Source organism: Nematostella vectensis, chromosome 2 (genome assembly GCF_932526225.1).
Source record: "Nematostella vectensis chromosome 2, jaNemVect1.1, whole genome shotgun sequence".
Classification (NCBI taxonomy): domain Eukaryota; kingdom Metazoa; phylum Cnidaria; class Anthozoa; order Actiniaria; family Edwardsiidae; genus Nematostella; species Nematostella vectensis.
In genome coordinates this window covers 8,233,634-8,254,605 of record NC_064035.1, presented here as the reverse complement: position 1 = coordinate 8,254,605, position 20,972 = coordinate 8,233,634, and the positions used below count along the sequence as shown (strand labels likewise).

General features: G+C 44.0%; 2 protein-coding genes across 4 annotated transcripts; one reads left to right on the top strand and one right to left on the bottom strand.

Annotated features, from left to right (window-relative positions):
• The first annotated feature begins 431 nt into the window (after positions 1-431).
• Positions 432-4,316, top strand: LOC116619277. Its single transcript, XM_032383913.2, has one exon. The coding sequence runs from the start codon at positions 1,968-1,970 to the stop codon at positions 3,480-3,482; it is 1,515 nt and encodes a 504-aa protein (XP_032239804.2). The 5' UTR covers positions 432-1,967; the 3' UTR covers positions 3,483-4,316.
• Positions 4,276-19,836, bottom strand: LOC5514287 (D-ribitol-5-phosphate cytidylyltransferase). Of its 3 annotated transcripts, none has more exons than XM_048723915.1 (15): positions 19,696-19,836; positions 19,571-19,626; positions 17,465-17,528; positions 16,674-16,729; positions 16,535-16,598; positions 16,161-16,241; positions 15,988-16,067; positions 15,163-15,232; positions 14,860-14,964; positions 14,531-14,576; positions 14,289-14,380; positions 7,231-7,317; positions 6,956-7,090; positions 6,419-6,499; positions 4,276-5,479 (listed from the first exon to the last, which is right to left on the bottom strand). In XM_048723915.1, exons 1-15 carry the CDS (start codon positions 19,798-19,800, stop codon positions 5,369-5,371), a joined length of 1,233 nt encoding a protein of 410 aa, XP_048579872.1. In that variant the 5' UTR covers positions 19,801-19,836; the 3' UTR covers positions 4,276-5,368. The 3 variants fall into 3 exon arrangements, with proteins under 3 accessions (XP_048579872.1, XP_048579874.1, XP_048579873.1); XM_048723917.1 differs by having other exon boundaries at positions 19,571-19,618; positions 19,696-19,814; XM_048723916.1 differs by lacking the exons at positions 15,163-15,232; positions 15,988-16,067.
• Between the last annotated feature and the right edge of the window lie 1,136 nt (positions 19,837-20,972).

The following is a 20,972-nucleotide window of genomic DNA, read 5'->3' as shown; positions in this document are numbered from 1 at the left end:
TTTAATCTATGTATATTCCCTGATCCCAAATTGGAACGTCTGTTCCATATTTCTACGAATGTGGTGGCGTTTTAGACTTTATGCGAACGCGCACAAGGTTGTATGGTAATTCGTTCGGTCGAAATTTATATTCATTATTATCATATATCTTGTGGACTTTAACAGACTCACGTGACTCACATATGTACGTTGCAAACTGTTATGCAATAAGAAGGAAAGTGATGGGTACCTCGAAATTTCGAAAGTCTCGCAAAAAAGTCTCGGAATCTCGGCGTTTTTTATGCGTCTCGAAGTCTCGGGTTTTTTTTAATTTTGGGGTCTCGCAACCTCTTTTTTTCTATCTATTTTATGTCGTTACCCTGCTAGGGTTTCCCTTTGTAGCAAGATTGTATTGTTGCTCTACTTATTCGTTTTTCAACTGATGTTTATGACACACCTCGAGCAAGTTATCCGGAAACAAGGTCGGAAAGGCTCGGGCTCGGATTCCGAAATTTGACAAAAGTCTTGGGCTCGGATTCCGAAATTTGACTTAAGTCTTGGGCTCGGATTCCAAAATTTGACTTAAGTCTTGGGCTCGGATTCTGAGACGCGGGTCTCGGTGCCTCGGCAAGTCTCGGATTTACCCGTCGCTGCCCCTAAGGACCGTGGGCTCAGTGTGATATGGTTGAAAAAGGTTATTTTATAAATAGGATAATGTTTATTTATAATAATATAAAACAAAAAATTATTTATAGCAGTTATTTATCGTGCTCACAAAGTACTAAAATACAATGACTTGTATTTCAAATTATTCTATGGAAATGGTTTTACCTATAGAAATATGAGAACTTAATATAAACACGATACCATCAAGATCATCTCGTGTATTCTACCCGGATTCTACTCTATCTGACTTGAGTACGTCAATGTTCAGTTATCTCCGGCGTCAATGGATTAGATCTTAATCGTACAATCTCCGCTTGTTCGCACCTACTTATTGCTTTCACCACTCAACTTCAATACAGCTCTCCTCTCTGCGCTAATAGAAAATCACTTAAAACCTGTATGGACTACGACAGCGCCGTAGAAAAGTAGTCAGTCAGCTCTGGGTACCTTTTAGCGTAAGGAATAAAGAGGGTGCAAGTGGCTAGCTACTGCTGTTCTAGCTTGCTGGGTTCCAGGTTGGTTTGCCCTTTCAAAGATTGGATTCACGGGGATGGAATTCCTTACGCGGTTGGAAACCCTAGGATTGTCTCTCCCAGAGGGTTTTCATATGCAAAGCCATAGACTCGCTAATGAGGTCAACAATGACATGTGTTTATTTTATGGACAAAAGAAAGTAGCGCTTATCTACCGAAGTGTTTTTTTATCTAGACAAGTTTCTAGACACAAATTACTGCCGCGAAGTCTCACATCGCTTTCATTACAATAGATATAGTCGGCAATAGACCAATGGAAAACCTTGCAAGTTGTAAAGACTAGTGGCTCATTAAGCCACGTGATTAGAAAGCAATCGACAATAACAGGAATAAACATGACGGTCTATTCTTGGTCAGTTCATTGTTGACAGCTGAAGAGAGCGAGACCCATGCTCAAAGATATTGGTGGTAACAAGCTGGGAAAGCAGCATGAGTATTTTACGCTAGCTCACGCAATCACAAACCGGAAAACCAAACCGGAAAACCGGAAAACCAAAATTTGAGGCCCCACGCACAATCAAGTACAGAAGAAATTTATACGAAAAGAATTAAGGCGAAATTTGTCAGCTGATAAGAGTACTGTTCGGTCTACGTACATACTCTAGAGAGTTCCGAGCGCTTCCTTCCCTCCATTCAGACAGTCGGAAATCAGTGGTTCCCTCAGCGAGCGTATTTATAATCTGAGTGAGTGTTGGCTTCGACATGGTATGCGCGATACGGAATAAATTTTCCCAGGTGACGTCGCGTCATTCTAGCGAGGATCCTGATCGTAGCTGACTGAAGGCTTTGATGGTGTCTTTGAGGCGGTTCACAGTGTCAACACTCTGGACCATACGCAATACCAAATGGCTTTCTGTTGTTGTTGTACTTATCGCCGTCTATACTGTAGTGCTTGTGCTTCAAGCAGGTTTGGGCCTTTTCAAGACACGGTTACGAGAACTGCCCCAGGAGACGTTATCATTGTCGGTTTCCGCTCCACTTAATGTCCAACTACCTCGAGGCATTGATAGAATAAACTACAATCCAGTTGAGTATAGCCATAGTAGGCAAGGGAGTAATCTGGTACCAAAAATCAGAGGACAAAACCTGCAAAGCGATCAACTGACCGGTGCAGATTCCCAAAATGTGGATAATAAGGCGGCGCGAAACACGCACAGGCAAAAATATCTGTTTGTTTTTCGATATTATGAGCAGCTCGGAAGGGCAACAAACAATTTATTGGAGCTGGCTTCATGGGCCAAGCATAGGAATAGCATCGTCGTCGCACCGTTTGTCAATAATTCAAGAATGTCGGGTCTGCCTGGTGGAGTCAGCCATTACTTGCGGACAACCACTTCGTTAGCGCGATTCGGCCCCCTCCGAGAATATTTCGATGTGAAATACCTAAACAATTTACTGAAAAAGAGGGGATACGGGACACTTGGGGGGTTCGGGGATTTTCAAAATGACTGCCAGCAACGCTTAAATATAGTTATACATTTTCTTTATTCGAATCGCGAAGCGCTGTTGGACGCGGCGGAATGGTATCGTAAAACGTACCGGGAAATGAAAGAGATTTACACCAAGACACGCGCTAACGGTGGCTGGCTCCCCTGCCCCTTCGTGCGCTACTCTCGACTACAGAAACAATTGAATTTCAAAGTGAGTAGGTATGTGTGTGTGGACCCGGAGATGATTCAGGATGCATTCGAACTAGAACGAAAGGTCATCCAGGGTCGATTCTGCGTCGGTGTTGTATTATGGAAAGGGAATGGGAAAGGTCGGGTTCACTTTCCCTTGCACCCATCCATCACGAGACCCCTAACACCCCCAGATGTCAGGTTCAACGCCACACTTGTCGAAATCGCAAGGAAATTTGTAGAAGAACGACTGGGTGGTAGTTATATAGCCGTACATGTCCGAGGGGAGCGTCATTTAGTAAGAAAGGGGACAAATATCACGTATCGATGCGTGCGAAAACTGATTGACAGAGTACGCGAAGCGCAGAGGAAATACCACATACAGACAGTGTTTCTCGCTACAGATCTACCAGAGTACGGATCTGACACTTTCGACCAGGAGCGGGGTAGCAGAAAAGCCTTACAGCGGTACCTGCACAAGGAACTCAACCAGCCAGTCTCATACCAACCCGCAGATCTCTACGATAACGGCGCTATCGCCATCATTGAGATGAACATTCTTGCTGCCGGAAATAGGCTCTTCACACTTGGAAGTGGTAATTTCCAGAACTGGATCGTCAGTTTATTTCTACAGAGACGCAAATCAAACTCAAAAAAGCTGCACAGGCTGTGCGAGTTAAGCTAATAATAATTACACGGTATCGATATTTTGATCTCTCGCGCTAAAACAATTAGTCGAAGACTGCAGCTGAGGTTAAGAGATAGCTTGTTTTTCCGCGTCGCAATTTCCATTCTATTTTATCGAGATCTTAGGCTTGATTACTCGCGGTATTTTGGAATTTTGAAGTAATACTCAAAACAAAAGCTATAAGCTCTGAGTTTGCTATGATAACATTCATAGCCGAGTAAAATACATTATTAATAACACATCAGATGTTTCCTATTTTCAAATTCACGCTCCGGGAAAAATATCAAAGACAGACAAGAGACTGTTTTATGAAACGCACTGGCGTCTTTTTCAATGGAATTAATCCCATTTGATCAGGGGCTCTTGTAATTATCTAGAAAAATTCGCGTATAATTAAACAAAAACGCGAAATCTTTTTATAGCAACCAGCCAACATCCAACCTCAAAAAGAGGTACACTCTATACTTGTGATGTTTCTATGGGGGAATTGTAACCATCTACCATCGTGTGAGGTGTATTTGTTTTCAGTAAGTGAATTTCGGCCGCGAGGTTGGATGTCGGTCTTGTGGTTTCAGGATAAAGCATGCAACTTTACATTTTTTCATTTAAGATTACTCAGTAAAAGTGATAACTCCATTAGATGGTAAAAGCCAAATGATTTTCAATAATTAACAGTAAAAAGGGTTTAGAGGTTTGTAAAAAAAACATCAAGTTTTCTGGTAAAAAAAAACCTCGGTCTATTTATTATGTCCATTATTTATCCTTAAATTAAATATTCGAAGTACACTTGTACAACAAAGAATTATTTTAATAAAAATACAGACAAACTGATATTTATTTGCATTTGAATAATTTCGGCTTAGATATCAAAAATAATTAACTCCACCTTTTTATGAAAGTCATTAAAATGAGTTGGCGTATTGTTTTTACTTTATTTGCCAGTGCAGCCATTACTGTTTTTAGAGCCGTCCTTTATATTACATATCCTTGTGTAGGGATAGGGGATTGGGCTCAGGGGATTTGGTTGGTCACGCGTAGAACACTGGATCTCCGAGCACGCAAAGAACACTGGGTCAACGAGCACGCAAAGACCACTGGATCTCCGAGCACGCAAAGAATACTGATCTCCGAGCACGCAAAGAACACTGGATCTCCGAGCACGCAAAGAACACTGGATCTCCAAGCACGCAAAGACCACTGGATCTCCGAGCACGCAAAGAACACTGGATCTCCGAGCACGGAAAGACCACTTGATCTCCAAGCACGCAAAGAACACTAGATCTCCGAGCACGCAAAGAACACTGGATCTCCAAGCACGCAAAGACCACTGATCTCCGAGCACGCAAAGACCACTGGATCTCCAAGCACGCAAAGAACTCTAGATCTCCGAGCACGCAAAGAACACTGGATCTCCGAGCACGCAAAGAACACTGGATCTCCGAGCACGCAAAGAACACTAGATCTCCAAGCACGCAAAGAACACTGGATCTCCGAGCACGCAAAGAACACTGGATCTCCAAGCACGCAAAGACCACTGATCTCCGAGCACGCAAAGACCACTGGATCTCCGAGCACGCAAAGACCACTGGATCTCCGAGCACGCAAAGACCACTGGATCTCCGAGCACGCCAAGAACACTGGATTTCCGAGCACGCAAAGACCACTGGATCTCCGAGCAAGCAAAGACCACTGGATCTTCGAGCACGCAAAGACCACTGATCTCCGAGCTCGCAAAGACCACTGGATCTCCGAGCACGCAAAGACCACTGGATCTCCGAGCACGCAAAGAACACTGGGTCTCCGGAGCAAAAAGAAACTAAGTGTACATCTTAATGTCAAGTAACATACCTATTCCAGATGTATTGAACTGAAAAGTACTTTCCCTAACTGAAGTCCAACTCGAATACCTGACCACTATAAATTAGCTTTGCATTCAAACAAGTATCCAAAACCAGCTCTGCTAATTCATCGCATTGGCTCGGTTCTAATTGACCCTGCGAAGAAAAAAAAGGAGGTTCAATAACATATAACGATATCACACGCTCATACACACGCTTACACTCACACTAACACACGCTCTCACACGTTCCGTTCACACTGACGCCCTCATACACACGCCGACACTCACATTCATACACGCTCACCACTCATGCTCGCACTCACACACGCCCACACTCACGCTCATATTCACACACGCCCACACTCACGCTCACATTCACAAACGCCCCTCACACGCTCACACACGCCAACTCTCACGCTCAAATTCACACACGCCCCTCACACGATCACATTCACACACGCCCCTCACACTCACACACGCCTGTCACACGCTCAATTCACACACGCTCACATTCACACACGCCCACTTTCACGCTCACACTCACACACGCCCACTTTCACGCTCACACTCACACACGCCTGCACAAGCTCACACACACGCCCCTCACAGGCTCACATTCACATACGCTCACCACACACGCTTACACTCACACACGCTCTTATACGCTCTCACAATTTCTGGTTAAAAGGAGACATGACGGGGCCTTAAAAATGCTGCTGGAGATAATTATTGTTTGTAAATTTGACTTTGAATTGTATAAGTCTAGTTATAAACACCGTAGTGGATGTGCCGAATTCATTACGGAACTGTCCGAAGCCTTCGTAACCATACCGAAGACTGAGCAAAGTTATCATATAATTGATTGAAACTGAGGTTTCTTTTGAGTGATAAATATTTTAAAGTGCTTGTCAGTGATTGCGAAAAGAATACTTTTGGGAGTTTCCCGTTTTTTATGCTATTGTTTTGAGTAATGTAAAGGCAATGATGGTTTATCCTAACTTTCACTGGAGGCGCAACGATCACGCGCGCAAAGATCAAATAACCCGCAAGGACAAATATTCGAATACACATGTGATAGAGCCAGACCGCTTACCAAGCCTGGGAGAAGGACAAATATCCCAATGCATATAATACAGGTGCGTGACACTCGACAGTGGAGATCTTGAGTGAGTTTCTAAAATCGAGTAGTAAAGACGATGTGTCAAAATCAGTAGTTTCTAGGGGGGAGGGGCATGTCTGGGACCTTGTGCTAAAATACAAATGGACCAAAAAATATGATGGAAACATATAAGGGAAGAATAGCAGTCCAGAAATATTCAAAAAAAAATTCTCATTAGGTTGCACTTGGAGAATCCATGTGTTGAAACCGCATTGCTTCGTGGTTATTTAAAAAATACACTAAGTTAATAAGAAAATAAGTGAAATAAAAGCAAATCAGGGTTAAGAAAGTTTAAACATCATAGTTAATGTGCCTGTAAATATAAGGTTTAGAAACTAGGGTTTAGCCATGCATGCGTTACTCATAAAACCACTGTGGGTTACATGGATTTTCGAGGGCCTCTACCTTAATTGAAATAGGTATATTTCACTGTATATTCATATGCCCTCGAAGCAAAAACTTGTCGATTACCTTAAGACGTGTAACCTTCTCAGGGTCCTTCGCTAATGATACCGTCAATAAGACTTGCTGGCAAGTAGGATTACTTTTACTCATCTCCCTAAAGGCTTCACACGAGAGGTTGTAACTATCTGCATCGTGAATATCCTGAAGTATTTAATTCATTTGTTATTAGTGTGATTAACCGGGGAGGTGAATGTCTTTTGTTAAAGAGACAACATTTTCTCTGGCTTAGAATGTTCAATACATATAGAATGTGTATAAAAGCTCTAAAGTTCAACACATACATGATTTATGATATTGCACACTGTACTTGAAATAAATGACGCAGTTTCCCTCTGCCACGGACTGCACTGGCTATCAACATAAATGATCTGGAAAAAAATCATACCAATTGTGAATACTGGTTTCTGTGCGCTTCTAGCTCTGTTAAATGAAAACTGCAGACCTTAATGTCACAAAATACCTTCTCAGTTGAAATTAGAAAACACTAAAATGACAAAACCTTCAGTTCCTAGTTATACCCTCACTCTCCCTACCCATGATATACCCTGACTCACCCTACCCATGATATACCCTGACTCACCCTACCCATGATATACCCTGACCCACCCTACCCATGATATACCCTGACTCACCCTACCCATGATATACCCTGACTCACCCTACCCATGATATACCCTGACTCACCCTACCCATGATACACCCTGACCCACCCTACCCATGATACACCCTGACCCACCCTACCCATGATATACCCTGACTCACTTTACCCATGATACGCCCTGACCCACCCTACCCATGATATACCCAGACCCACCGTACCCATAATATACCCTGACTCACCCTACCCATGATATACCCTGACTCTCCCTACCCATGATACACCCTGACGCAACCTACCCATGATATACCCTGACTCACCCTACCCATGATATACCCTAAATCACCCTACCCATGCTACACCCTGACTCACCCTACCCATGATATACCCTGACTCACCCTACCAATGCTACACCCTGACCCACCCTACCCATGATATACCCTGACTTACCCTACCCATGATATACCCCGACTCACCCTACCCATGATATACCCTGACTCACCCTACCCATGATATACCCTGACTCACCCTACCCATAATATACCCTGACTCACCCTACCCATGATATACCCTGACGCACCCTACCCATGATATACCCTGACTCACCCTACGCATGATATACCCTGACTCACCCTACCCATGATATACCCTGACTCACCCTAACCATGATATACCCTGACTCACCCTACCCATGATATACCCTGACTCACCCTACCCATTGTATACCCTGACTCACCCTACCCATGGTATACCCTGACTCACCCTACCCATGATATACCCTGATCCACCCTACCCATGATATAATCTGACCCACCCTACCCATGATATACCCTGATCCACCCTACCCATGATATACCCTGACCCACCCTACCCATGATATACCCTGACCCACCCTACCCATGATATACCCTGACCCACCCTACCCATGATATACCCTGACCCACCCTACCCATGATATACCCTGACCCACCCTACCCATGATATACCCTGACGCAACCTACCCATGATATACCCAGACTCACCCTACCCATGATATACCCTAAATCACCCTACCCATGATATACCCTGACTCACCCTACCCATGATATACCCTGACTCACCCTACCAATGCTACACCCTGACCCACCCTACCCATGATATACCCTGACTTACCCTACCAATGATATACCCCGACTCACCCTACCCATGATATACCCTGACCCACCCTACCCATGATATACCCTGACTCACCCTACCCATGATATACCCTGACCCACCCTACCCATGATATACCCTGACCCACCCTACCAATGATATACCCTGACTCACCCTACCCATGATATACCCTGACTCACCCTACCCATGATATACCCTGACTCACCCTACCCATGATATACCCTGACTCACCCTACCCATGATATAATCTGACGCAACCTACCCATGATATACCCTGATCCACCCTACCCATGATATACCCTGACTCACCCTACCCATGATATACCCTGATCCACCCTACCCATAATATACCCTGATCCACCCTACCCATGATATACCCTAATCCACCCTACCCATGATATACCCTAACTCACCCTACCCATGATATACCCTAACTCACCCTACCCATGATATACCCTGACTCATCCTACCCATGATATAATCTGACGCAACCTACCCATGATATACCCTGACTCACCCTACCCATGATATACCCTGACTCTCCTTACCCATGATACACCCTGACTCACCCTACCCATGATATACCCTGACTCACCCTACCCATGATATACCCTGACTCACCCTACCCATGATACACCCTGACCCACCCTACCCATGATATACCCTGACCCACCCTACCCATGATATACCCTGACCAACTCTACCCATGATATACCCTGACCCACCCTACCCATGATATACCCTGACTCACCCTACCCATGATATACCCTGACTCACCCTACCCATGATATACCCTGACTCACCCTACCCATGATATAATCTGACGCAACCTACCCATGATATACCCTGATCCACCCTACCCATGATATACCCTGACTCACCCTACCCATGATATACCCTGATCCACCCTACCCATAATATACCCTGATCCACCCTACCCATGATATACCCTAATCCACCCTACCCATGATATACCCTAACTCACCCTACCCATGATATACCCTAACTCACCCTACCCATGATATACCCTGACTCATCCTACCCATGATATAATCTGACGCAACCTACCCATGATATACCCTGACTCACCCTACCCATGATATACCCTGACTCTCCTTACCCATGATACACCCTGACTCACCCTACCCATGATATACCCTGACTCACTTTACCCATGATACGCCCTGACCCACCCTACCCATGATATACCCAGACCCACCGTACCCATAATATACCCTGACTCACCCTACCCATGATATACCCTGACTCTCCCTACCCATGATACACCCTGACGCAACCTACCCATGATATACCCTGACTCACCCTACCCATGATATACCCTAAATCACCCTACCCATGCTACACCCTGACTCACCCTACCCATGATATACCCTGACTCACCCTACCAATGCTACACCCTGACCCACCCTACCCATGATATACCCTGACTTACCCTACCCATGATATACCCCGACTCACCCTACCCATGATATACCCTGACTCACCCTACCCATGATATACCCTGACTCACCCTACCCATAATATACCCTGACTCACCCTACCCATGATATACCCTGACGCACCCTACCCATGATATACCCTGACTCACCCTACGCATGATATACCCTGACTCACCCTACCCATGATATACCCTGACTCACCCTAACCATGATATACCCTGACTCACCCTACCCATGATATACCCTGACTCACCCTACCCATTGTATACCCTGACTCACCCTACCCATGGTATACCCTGACTCACCCTACCCATGATATACCCTGATCCACCCTACCCATGATATAATCTGACCCACCCTACCCATGATATACCCTGATCCACCCTACCCATGATATACCCTGACCCACCCTACCCATGATATACCCTGACCCACCCTACCCATGATATACCCTGACCCACCCTACCCATGATATACCCTGACCCACCCTACCCATGATATACCCTGACCCACCCTACCCATGATATACCCTGACGCAACCTACCCATGATATACCCAGACTCACCCTACCCATGATATACCCTAAATCACCCTACCCATGATATACCCTGACTCACCCTACCCATGATATACCCTGACTCACCCTACCAATGCTACACCCTGACCCACCCTACCCATGATATACCCTGACTTACCCTACCAATGATATACCCCGACTCACCCTACCCATGATATACCCTGACCCACCCTACCCATGATATACCCTGACTCACCCTACCCATGATATACCCTGACCCACCCTACCCATGATATACCCTGACCCACCCTACCAATGATATACCCTGACTCACCCTACCCATGATATACCCTGACTCACCCTACCCATGATATACCCTGACTCACCCTACCCATGATATACCCTGACTCACCCTACCCATGATATAATCTGACGCAACCTACCCATGATATACCCTGATCCACCCTACCCATGATATACCCTGACTCACCCTACCCATGATATACCCTGATCCACCCTACCCATAATATACCCTGATCCACCCTACCCATGATATACCCTAATCCACCCTACCCATGATATACCCTAACTCACCCTACCCATGATATACCCTAACTCACCCTACCCATGATATACCCTGACTCATCCTACCCATGATATAATCTGACGCAACCTACCCATGATATACCCTGACTCACCCTACCCATGATATACCCTGACTCTCCTTACCCATGATACACCCTGACTCACCCTACCCATGATATACCCTGACTCACCCTACCCATGATATACCCTGACTCACCCTACCCATGATACACCCTGACCCACCCTACCCATGATATACCCTGACCCACCCTACCCATGATATACCCTGACCAACTCTACCCATGATATACCCTGACCCACCCTACCCATGATATACCCTGACTCACCCTACCCATGATACACCCTGACTCACCCTACCCATGATACACCCTGACCCACCCTACCCATGATACACCCTGACTCACCCTACCCATGATACGCCCTGACTCACCCTACCCATGATACGCCCTGACCCACCCTACCCATGATATACCCTGACTCACCCTACCCATGATATACCCTGACCCACCCTACCCATGATATACCCTGATCCACCGTACCCATGATATACCCTGACTCTCCCTACCCATGATATACCCTGACTCTCCCTACCCATGATACACCCTGACTCACCCTACCCATGATATACCCTGACTCACCCTACCCATAATATACCCTGACTCACCCTACCCATGATATACCCTGACGCACCCTACCCATGATATACCCTGACTCACCCTACGCATGATATACCCTGACTCACCCTACCCATGATATACCCTCACTCACCCTAACCATGATATACCCTGACTCACCCTACCCATGATATACCCTGACTCACCCTACCCATTGTATACCCTGACTCACCCTACCCATGGTATACCCTGACTCACCCTAACCATGATATACCCTGACTCACCCTACCCATGATATACCCTGACTCACCCTACCCATTGTATACCCTGACTCACCCTACCCATGGTATACCCTGACTCACCCTACCCATGATATAATCTGACTCACCCTACCCATGATATACCCTGACTCACCCTACCCATGATATACCCTGACCCACCCTACCCATGAAACACCCTGACTCACCCTACCCATGATACGCCCTGACTCACCCTACCCATGATACGCCCTGACCCACCCTACCCATGATATACCCTGACCCACCTACCCATGATATACCCTGACCCACCCTACCCATGATATACCCTGACCCACCCTACCCATGATATACCCTGATCCACCCTACCCATGATATACCCTGACTCACCCTACCCATGATATACCCTGACTCACCCTACCCATGATATACCCTGACGCACCCTACCCATGATATACCCTGACGCAGCCTACCCATGATATACCCTGACTCACCCTACCCATGATATACCCTGACTAACCCTAACCATGATATACCCTGACTCACCCTACCCATGATACACCCTGACTCACCCTACCCATGATATACCCTGACTCACCCTACCCATGATACACCCTGACTCACCCTACCCATGATATACCCTGACTCACCCTACCCATGATACACCCTGACCCACCCTACCCATGATATACCCTGACCAACCCTACCAATGATATACCCTGACCCACCCTACCCATGATATACCCTGACCCACCCTACCCATGATATACCCTGACCCACCCTACCCATGATATACCCTGACCCACCCTACCCATGATATACCCTGACTCACCCTACCCATGATATACCCTGACCCACCCTACCCATGAAACACCCTGACCCACCCTACCCATGATACACCCTGACTCACCCTACCCATGATACGCCCTGACCCACCCTACCCATGATATACCCTGACCCACCCTACCCATGATACGCCCTGACCCACCCTACCCATGATATACCCTGACCCACCCTACCCATAATATACCCTGACTCACCCTACCCATGATATACCCTGACTCTCCCTACCCATGATACACCCTGACTCACCCTACCCATGATATACCCTGACTCACCCTACCCATGATATACCCTGACTCACCCTACCCATGATATACCCTGACGCACCCTACCCATGATATACCCTGACTCACCCTACACATAATATACCCTGACTCACCCTAACCATGATATACCCTGACTCACCCTACCCATGATATACCCTGACTCACCCTACACATGGTATACCCTGACTCACCCTACCCATAATATACCCTGACCCACCCTACCCATGATACACCCTGACCCACCCTACCCATGATATGCCCTGACTCACCCTACCCATGATATACCCTGACCCACCCTACCCATGATATACCCTGACTCACCCTACCCATGACATACCCTGACCCACCCTACCCATGATATACCCTGACCCACCCTACCCATGATACACCCTGATTCACCCTACCCATGATATACCCTGACTCACCCTACCCATGATATACCCTGACTCACCCTACCCATGATATACCCTGACTCACCCTACCCATGATATACCCTGACTCACCCTACCCATGATATACCCTGACTCACCCTACCCATGATATACCCTGACCCACCCTACCCATGATATAACCTGACCCACCCTACCCATGATATACCCTGACTCACCCTACCCATGATATACCCTGACCCACCCTACACATGATATATCCTGACTCACCCTACCCATGATATGCCCTTACTCACCCTACCCATGATATGCCCTGACCCACCCTACCCATGATATACCCTGACTCACCCTACCCATGATATACCCTGACGCACCCTACCCATGATATACCCTGACCCACCCTACCCATAATATACCCTGACTCACCCTACCCATGATATAACCAGTTGTCATAACACTTTGTAACACGTTCTTCACAGTGAGAAAGTAATAAAACTAGATTATTTAGGACTTTTTGTTATGAAAACATTTATAGGTATTCTCTGGATAGCGATTTGTCCATTTTTCTAGGTAAATGGTAAAATGGTCATAGGAAAGACAACAACATATCTAAAACATCAATAATTAACTATACCTCAATGTTTCTCATACACAGCTTCTTTTCTATTGTATCTTGTATGCTGCTGTTATTTTTACCCAAGAATATAATTTTTCTAGACGTATTATCTAAAAGAAAAAAAAAACACTGTAGACAGATGGAATACATTGAGTGAATGGCTTTCTTGATAGACTGTCCAAGCTGGCCACCTAAACATTAAAATGCAACCCCCAGATAACAATAGAAAAACATAACCTTTGAAAGGAAGTATTGGTCACCTTTTAAAATTGCTTCAAATGCATATAAGTCTTTCTGGTGTGTGACCTGTGAAATGCAAAATAAAAACAACAGTTTTAGCAAGCATTACTGTGATTGAATAATTATGAAGTGGGATGTTATTACAAATGTGCAAGAAAACACATCTAAAATAAAAGTTTTATGCTTGATTATGTAAAATAGAAGGCATTAGTTTCACTGTGGCACCTTGAGATCAGTTTTTTGGACTACCACTCTTAAGTTAGTACAGAACAGGGACCCCATAATTTCAGCCAACATATAGAGAGACAATTGGAAATTGCAGATATAGAATGAGTCTATGTTTATGTACCTTCCATAATGAGCTTGGTCCATTGATTAGTTTAGCTCTGGTTTGTGAATATGTAAGAGCAAGGTGGAGACATTCTGTCCCATGTTCAAAATCATACTCTGTGCACTGCAAAAAGGAAAATTTCAGCCTTTTAAAATGTCCCCACAGGAATCCCATTTCTTAAGACACTTCTATTCAATAGGAAAGCACAGTCTTTGTTTAGAGTGCCACTTTAAAAGAAAGCCTGGACTGCCAAATGCTTGGATAACATTGTAGGGATATAAATTTGTCGATTCAGATTTTAAAATAACTTATGACCACTACCTTATTGTAAGCATTGTCTATAACGGTAAAAAGGAATGCCTGAGGCATCTCACTTGCTCTGTATTTTGATCTAGACAAAGAAGAAAAATGCTATTGATATGTCACATGCAAAGTGCCAGGAAAAACAGCAATGTTCCTTTGCTCCTATCACACCCAATGCACCCCTACCACACCCAACATGGCCCTTCCTCACCTCATGCTTACCTACCACACACAAACTACATCACCCCATGCACCCTACCACACCCAACATGGCCCTTCCTCACCTCATGCTTACCTACCACACACAAACTACATCACCCCATGCACCCTACCACACCCAACATGGCCCTTCCTCACCTCATGCTTACCTACCACACACAAACTACATCACCCCATGCACCCTACCACACCAATTGACACCTAGCACACACACACAACCCTACCACACCCATTGAACACTACCACTTCCAATGCACTCTACCACATACCACATACTCCTATCTTCTCCCATGCACACCTTTCACACCACACCCGCCACTACATCACCCCTTGTACCACTACCACCACACCACTTACTTATCCCTACCACACCAATTTACCCCTAACTCACCCCACATACCCCTAACTCACTCCACACACCACAACCACACCCCTACCCCACACTACTAACTCCCCCCTACCACACCCATTCACCCCTAACTCACCCCACACACCCCTACCCCACACCACTAACTCACCCCTACCCCACACCCCTAACTCACCCCCACACCATAACCACACCCCTACCCCACCCTCTACTAGTGCTCTAGTAATCCTTATGGTGACTAGTTAATTTTGAATAACCTTTCTAAGGAGTGGTCAAGAAAGCCATCTTCTGACGTGGAGACGATGGTAGAGACAAGAGGTCGGACAGCACCTGCTGCCTATGTGAAATAGCATACCAGGTTATCTAATATCTCATGAAAATCAGCTGGTACAAATAGAAGAATAAGATTGAGCATTAAGATGACGATTACCCCATGGTGTTTTGCAGCCATTGCAACATCTCTGAGTAAAGTTTCTTGTACTAAGGGCCTTGCTCCATCATGAATAATGACCTAAATTAAAGGCAGTGATAATAAGATTTCTTTATTCTAATCTTCTAAATCCTTCCAACAATTCCCTACAAAGAGGAAGATGGGACAAAGCTGGGAGAATGCAAGTGTGGGAAACTGTGGGAAAGTCTGATCCAGGCATATAAACCTCTAAAATCTTTTTCTCTAAAGCTTTAGCTTGAGTGCCTTATAAGACCATCGGCCACGCTAATTACCACTAATAAGGCCATCTATCATGATTATACATGCTAATATCCCCTAATAGGCCCAAAATAACAGTAACAGGTGTTACGCACCACTTCAGGGGGGTTTCTGCCATCACAGACCAAACCTTTTATTCCATTGCATATTGATCTGTGCCTATAAATAAAGAGAAGAACAGCACTATAATCCAGCTACTGAATATTTCATTACCTTCACATCTAGTTATGGTACCTTGTTGTGCCGCCTTCAACAATTCTTACTTTGTTGTGTTTGAATTCTTCTATAATCTGATAATCAAATAACATTTTTTGTCCAATGTTTTTATGACAATTGTTAGTTATTTGGCATGCATAATCCAGGAGTCAAGGATACGCATTATTTATGCAATGCAAACCTTTATACACCCTAAATACATCTTTTTATGGTATTTATGGTTTTTATTATAATGTGCTTATAGTCAATATCTAAAATATAAACAAAACGTTTAAATGCTATAAGCCCTCATTCTCTGTCATCAAAATCCTCGCTCATATCTGTCTTTCTCGCTCTCTTTCTTTTCTCTTTTCTCGTGCTGCACTTTTCTTGCAAGGAGAAGATAGAAAAGCCTTTTTGCTTCTTTTATGTCATCTATAGCGACAACTGAGTGCCTTTACTTTTTCTGAGTTAATATTTTTTCATCCAATCCCTTCCCCTCCACTTTCTGTCAAGCTTGCAGTTTATCTCTTGCTCGCGTCATAGCTGTTCCTTCCTTTGCTCCTTCTATCTTTGGTTTTTGGGAGGGGAGGGGGGGGCACCGAAAATATGGGGGAAGCATAAGAGGTGGCATGAACACCTTTGTTACTCCTGAAGGGGGGGTCAACTAATGTTTTCCCTTACTTTTATCAAAATCCTCACCCCTATCCCCTTGTAATAATAAATGAACTTTCCCTAAAGATTGATTGAATCATCATCTCACATACTACGTAAGAACATAACATCAAGTAAAACGCAGGTTCTTAACAAATTTTGAAGCACAAACTTACATCTTCCATATAAACCAGTTTGTCCTTTGAAATTACAACAATGACTTCTTTTATCCAAGAAACTCTGAAATTAAGCAGTAGGATATTATATATATTATATATTTATATATTATTATAAATTTAACAATTACTTGCCGAAGGCAAAGTGAATAGCAGTGGATAGTAGACTATCCACTGCTATTCGCTGAACCTGAGGAAAATATTTGTTTATTATATACTTGGCAGGGACTGAACAAGACACATTTTGCTGTAATTATTTTATCGAATTTCCAACTTTGTTTACCTTAATGATCGCGCGAAACAAGGTATTTTCTTCTGAGAGTTGTTGATGTCTGTATCTTTTTGAAGATTTTGCTCGCTCTGAACATTAAGGGAACCAAATCCATTCTGTTTTTCCACACAATGCTTTCAACTACCACGAAATACAGATACTCCAATGAAGACAATATACGAATTTCGACCAACATTATTGTAGACTAATTTAGTCCTGTTTGACACGTCGTTTTCATGAATTTGATCGTAGAAATTATTTCTTTCGCTTTGAATCCACCACAGACGAGAAGGTACATTTACTAAAATACTTGGAGCAATTGCAGAATACACCCACCCAAAGCTTAATGTTTTCTGAAAAACTCGTCCCCATGTCCACACGTCCCCATGCTTGCATGTCACCAGTACCTCCGTCAACTTGTCCTCTCGTCAACTTGTCAATTCATCCTCTTGCCAACATGTCAACGAGTCCTATTGTCAACTTGTCAACGCTTCCTCTCGTCAACTTGTCAACTCGTCCTCTCGTCAACTTGTCAACGCGTCCTCTCATCCTTGCGTCAACTTGTCAACTCATCATTGGTCAACTTGTCAACACCTCCTCTCTTCAACTTGTCAACGCATCCTCTCGTTAACTTGTGAACGCATCCTCTTGTCAATTTGTCAATGTGTTGATATTCATACACCTACTAGTGGAATAGGTACCGCATGTCTCAACGCAACTTCTGACCACGATGGGTGGTGATTGGACCAAAATTAAGCATTGTAGAGCATTTACAATCTTGTAATAATAAGGGTTTTCTCACAATTGTTGTAGTCCAAATTAGAGGCAAACCTCCCATATGAGAATTGCGATAACACCCCTAATTTAAGCTGAAATGCTAATTTTTTGGGCAAATGGTAAATTAAGAATAGCCATTGATGCATTTGTCTAAAGGGATGTTAGGTGATGAGCCCTAGAACAGGGTATACATTTTATTTGGAGTGGATCTTTGACGTTATATATTAACGAGGAGTTGACACGGTGACACATTGACGCTCTGTTATAAATCGGAGGAGTTGAAACAGTGACGCATTGACACTCTTCACTGAATATTTGAAATGGCGTTGACGCATTGACAGTAAGGGGTAATCTTTGAGTGGGGGGTATTCTGCAATCTAGCCAAATACTTCCCTAAGTGTGGATACATTATACAGGTCTAAACTTTGAGTAACTTTTTCGTTTTCCTTTGTATAAAGTGACGATTTGCTGAATTTGTTTATCCCAAATAAAATTTCAGAAAACTTTGAATTTGTCGCACGTGTTGCAAAATCATTTCAGCTGGAAATTGTCAAAACACATGGAGTTTGAAGCCGATTTTCAGTAAAGGACAATGAATCTAAATCATTTTTAGCAAAAATGCCGTTTTAATGCGAAGCTCGACAATTTCGGGTGTTAAAAGCAAGTTGTTTGTACGGCAATTTCACAAATCGGCTCATTATTCTGAGTTTTAGCGGTGATACTGTCCCTTTATTCCGAGATAGCGAACCAATCAGAGCGCGTTTTCTTATGACATTTTTCGGCAAGTAAGTATATACTAAAATGAAATATTCAAAGGGAAAAAATCAGATTTAACGCTTCTGTACTTATATTTATATATAACTTAAGCAAGATATAGTGAAGAGTAAGCTCAAGTAAAAATAATTTCGGTGACTTCGGGAGGGTGAAGTCAAACGCTTTTGTGAAAAGAGGCTTATTTAATCGACGTGTATTATGAATTGTTCTATTATGAAGATCTTGGTGCCAAGATCTTAATAATAGTTTCATAATTAAGCAAGTTGAGCTTTAAACTACATTACCTTTCAAAAGCCTCGATAGTGTAGCTGATCAATGGCTTTCCCAACACTCTGCAAAACTTTAGTATTGGAATGCATACGTTTACACATCACCATACTAAACAAGAGGCAAACATGATGGTCTCTACCTGTTTTGGAGTGTTCAGACCCATCCTTGTTCCACTCCCGGCGGCTGGGAGAACCGCGCTCACAGAAAAATTCACTTGGATGTCAACATCAACACTAGCCGCCATATTGAACTTGAACCTTACCACAGGCAAACCACGCAATAGCAGGCCTCGAAATATTGAAGGGGGGGGGGGGGGGGGGAGGAGTGCAGTGCGGTTCCCATCTGCAGGCGCGTACACAGGGGGGTGCGCCACCCCCCCCCCCCCCCCTCCCCCCCATGACGGCCAAAAATTGGGTCAGTTCTTATTAAGGAATCTTCAAATTCTATGATTTTTCCATATGATTCCTATAACTGCGCACCCCCTCTTCAGCCAATCCCGGGGACGCGCCTGATCTGATTTGATTCGAATTGCCCGAAAATTTTGTAATTAAATAAACAGATACTTTTATGCAAAATCACATGCTATTTAGTTTAATTTTTGGCGATAAAGAATTTTCTCTCTGTGAAATGAAATTCTTAAAAAAATCGGGGCCCTGCCGTGTAATAGATACATTTTTTATTTCCTTAATTCCATTATCAATGTCTTTGGTAGATTTTTGACAGAAACAGGTAGCACAGGGCTATTATTGTCAGTAGTTCTTTAAATTGATAAATGTAGTGTTTATAAAAAATAAAGAAAATAAAACAACAGAAAGAATGCTTATATAGTGAGTTTGAAGCATTCTATGAGTATGAGTTATGTTTCTATCAGTCGTAGAAACTGGCTCACCTTCACCCACTACCTAAGAAATATCCTTTCGTGAATGATTTCGTACTTTCAAAATAAGTAACCAAAAATTTTTCGACCATCAAACGGTCAAAAAGAAGTATGCTCCCACTAATTGATTTTTCACTTTTGGCCTAGAAAAATTTCACACTCGCAAATATTTAGTGTATACGAGTTTCAGATATTTTTGTTTTTTCTCTTCTTTTTCTACATCTTCTATTTTGCGTGCATTTTTACTGCAAATTCTTTGCTGTATTTCCTTCCATTCTTGGGAGCAAGCATGTCAATGGACGACGAAGACGCAGCCTGTCTCAAAAATTCATCTTCAGTTAGGACGGTATGGGCCCCATGTGCCATAACTTAGGCAAACTGCCACAAACCACTCCCCTGTATTCTGATACTTAGACTGTTATTAACTAAGCATTTTCACAGAACAAGCCATCCTCGGGGATCCAGGGTGTCGCGGAGATCAGGGACACAGGGAGCGCAAGAGAAAGAATCAGGAGCCTTTCTCCTGCGCTCCGCTTGAG

Excerpts from the sequence above, each read along its gene's own strand:
- LOC116619277 (XM_032383913.2), top strand. The coding sequence starts at position 1,968 with ATGGTGTCTTTGAGGCGGTTCACAGTGTCAACACTCTGGACCATACGC.
- LOC5514287 (XM_048723915.1), bottom strand. The coding sequence starts at position 19,800 with ATGGCGGCTAGTGTTGATGTTGACATCCAAGTGAATTTTTCTGTGAGC. Across the intron at positions 19,627-19,695 it reads GTCTGAACACTCCAAAACAG|TTTTGCAGAGTGTTGGGAAA; the intron begins GTAGAGACCATC and ends CCAATACTAAAG. Across the intron at positions 16,730-17,464 it reads AACTGGTTTATATGGAAGAT|ATTATAGAAGAATTCAAACA; the intron begins GTAAGTTTGTGC and ends TTTGATTATCAG.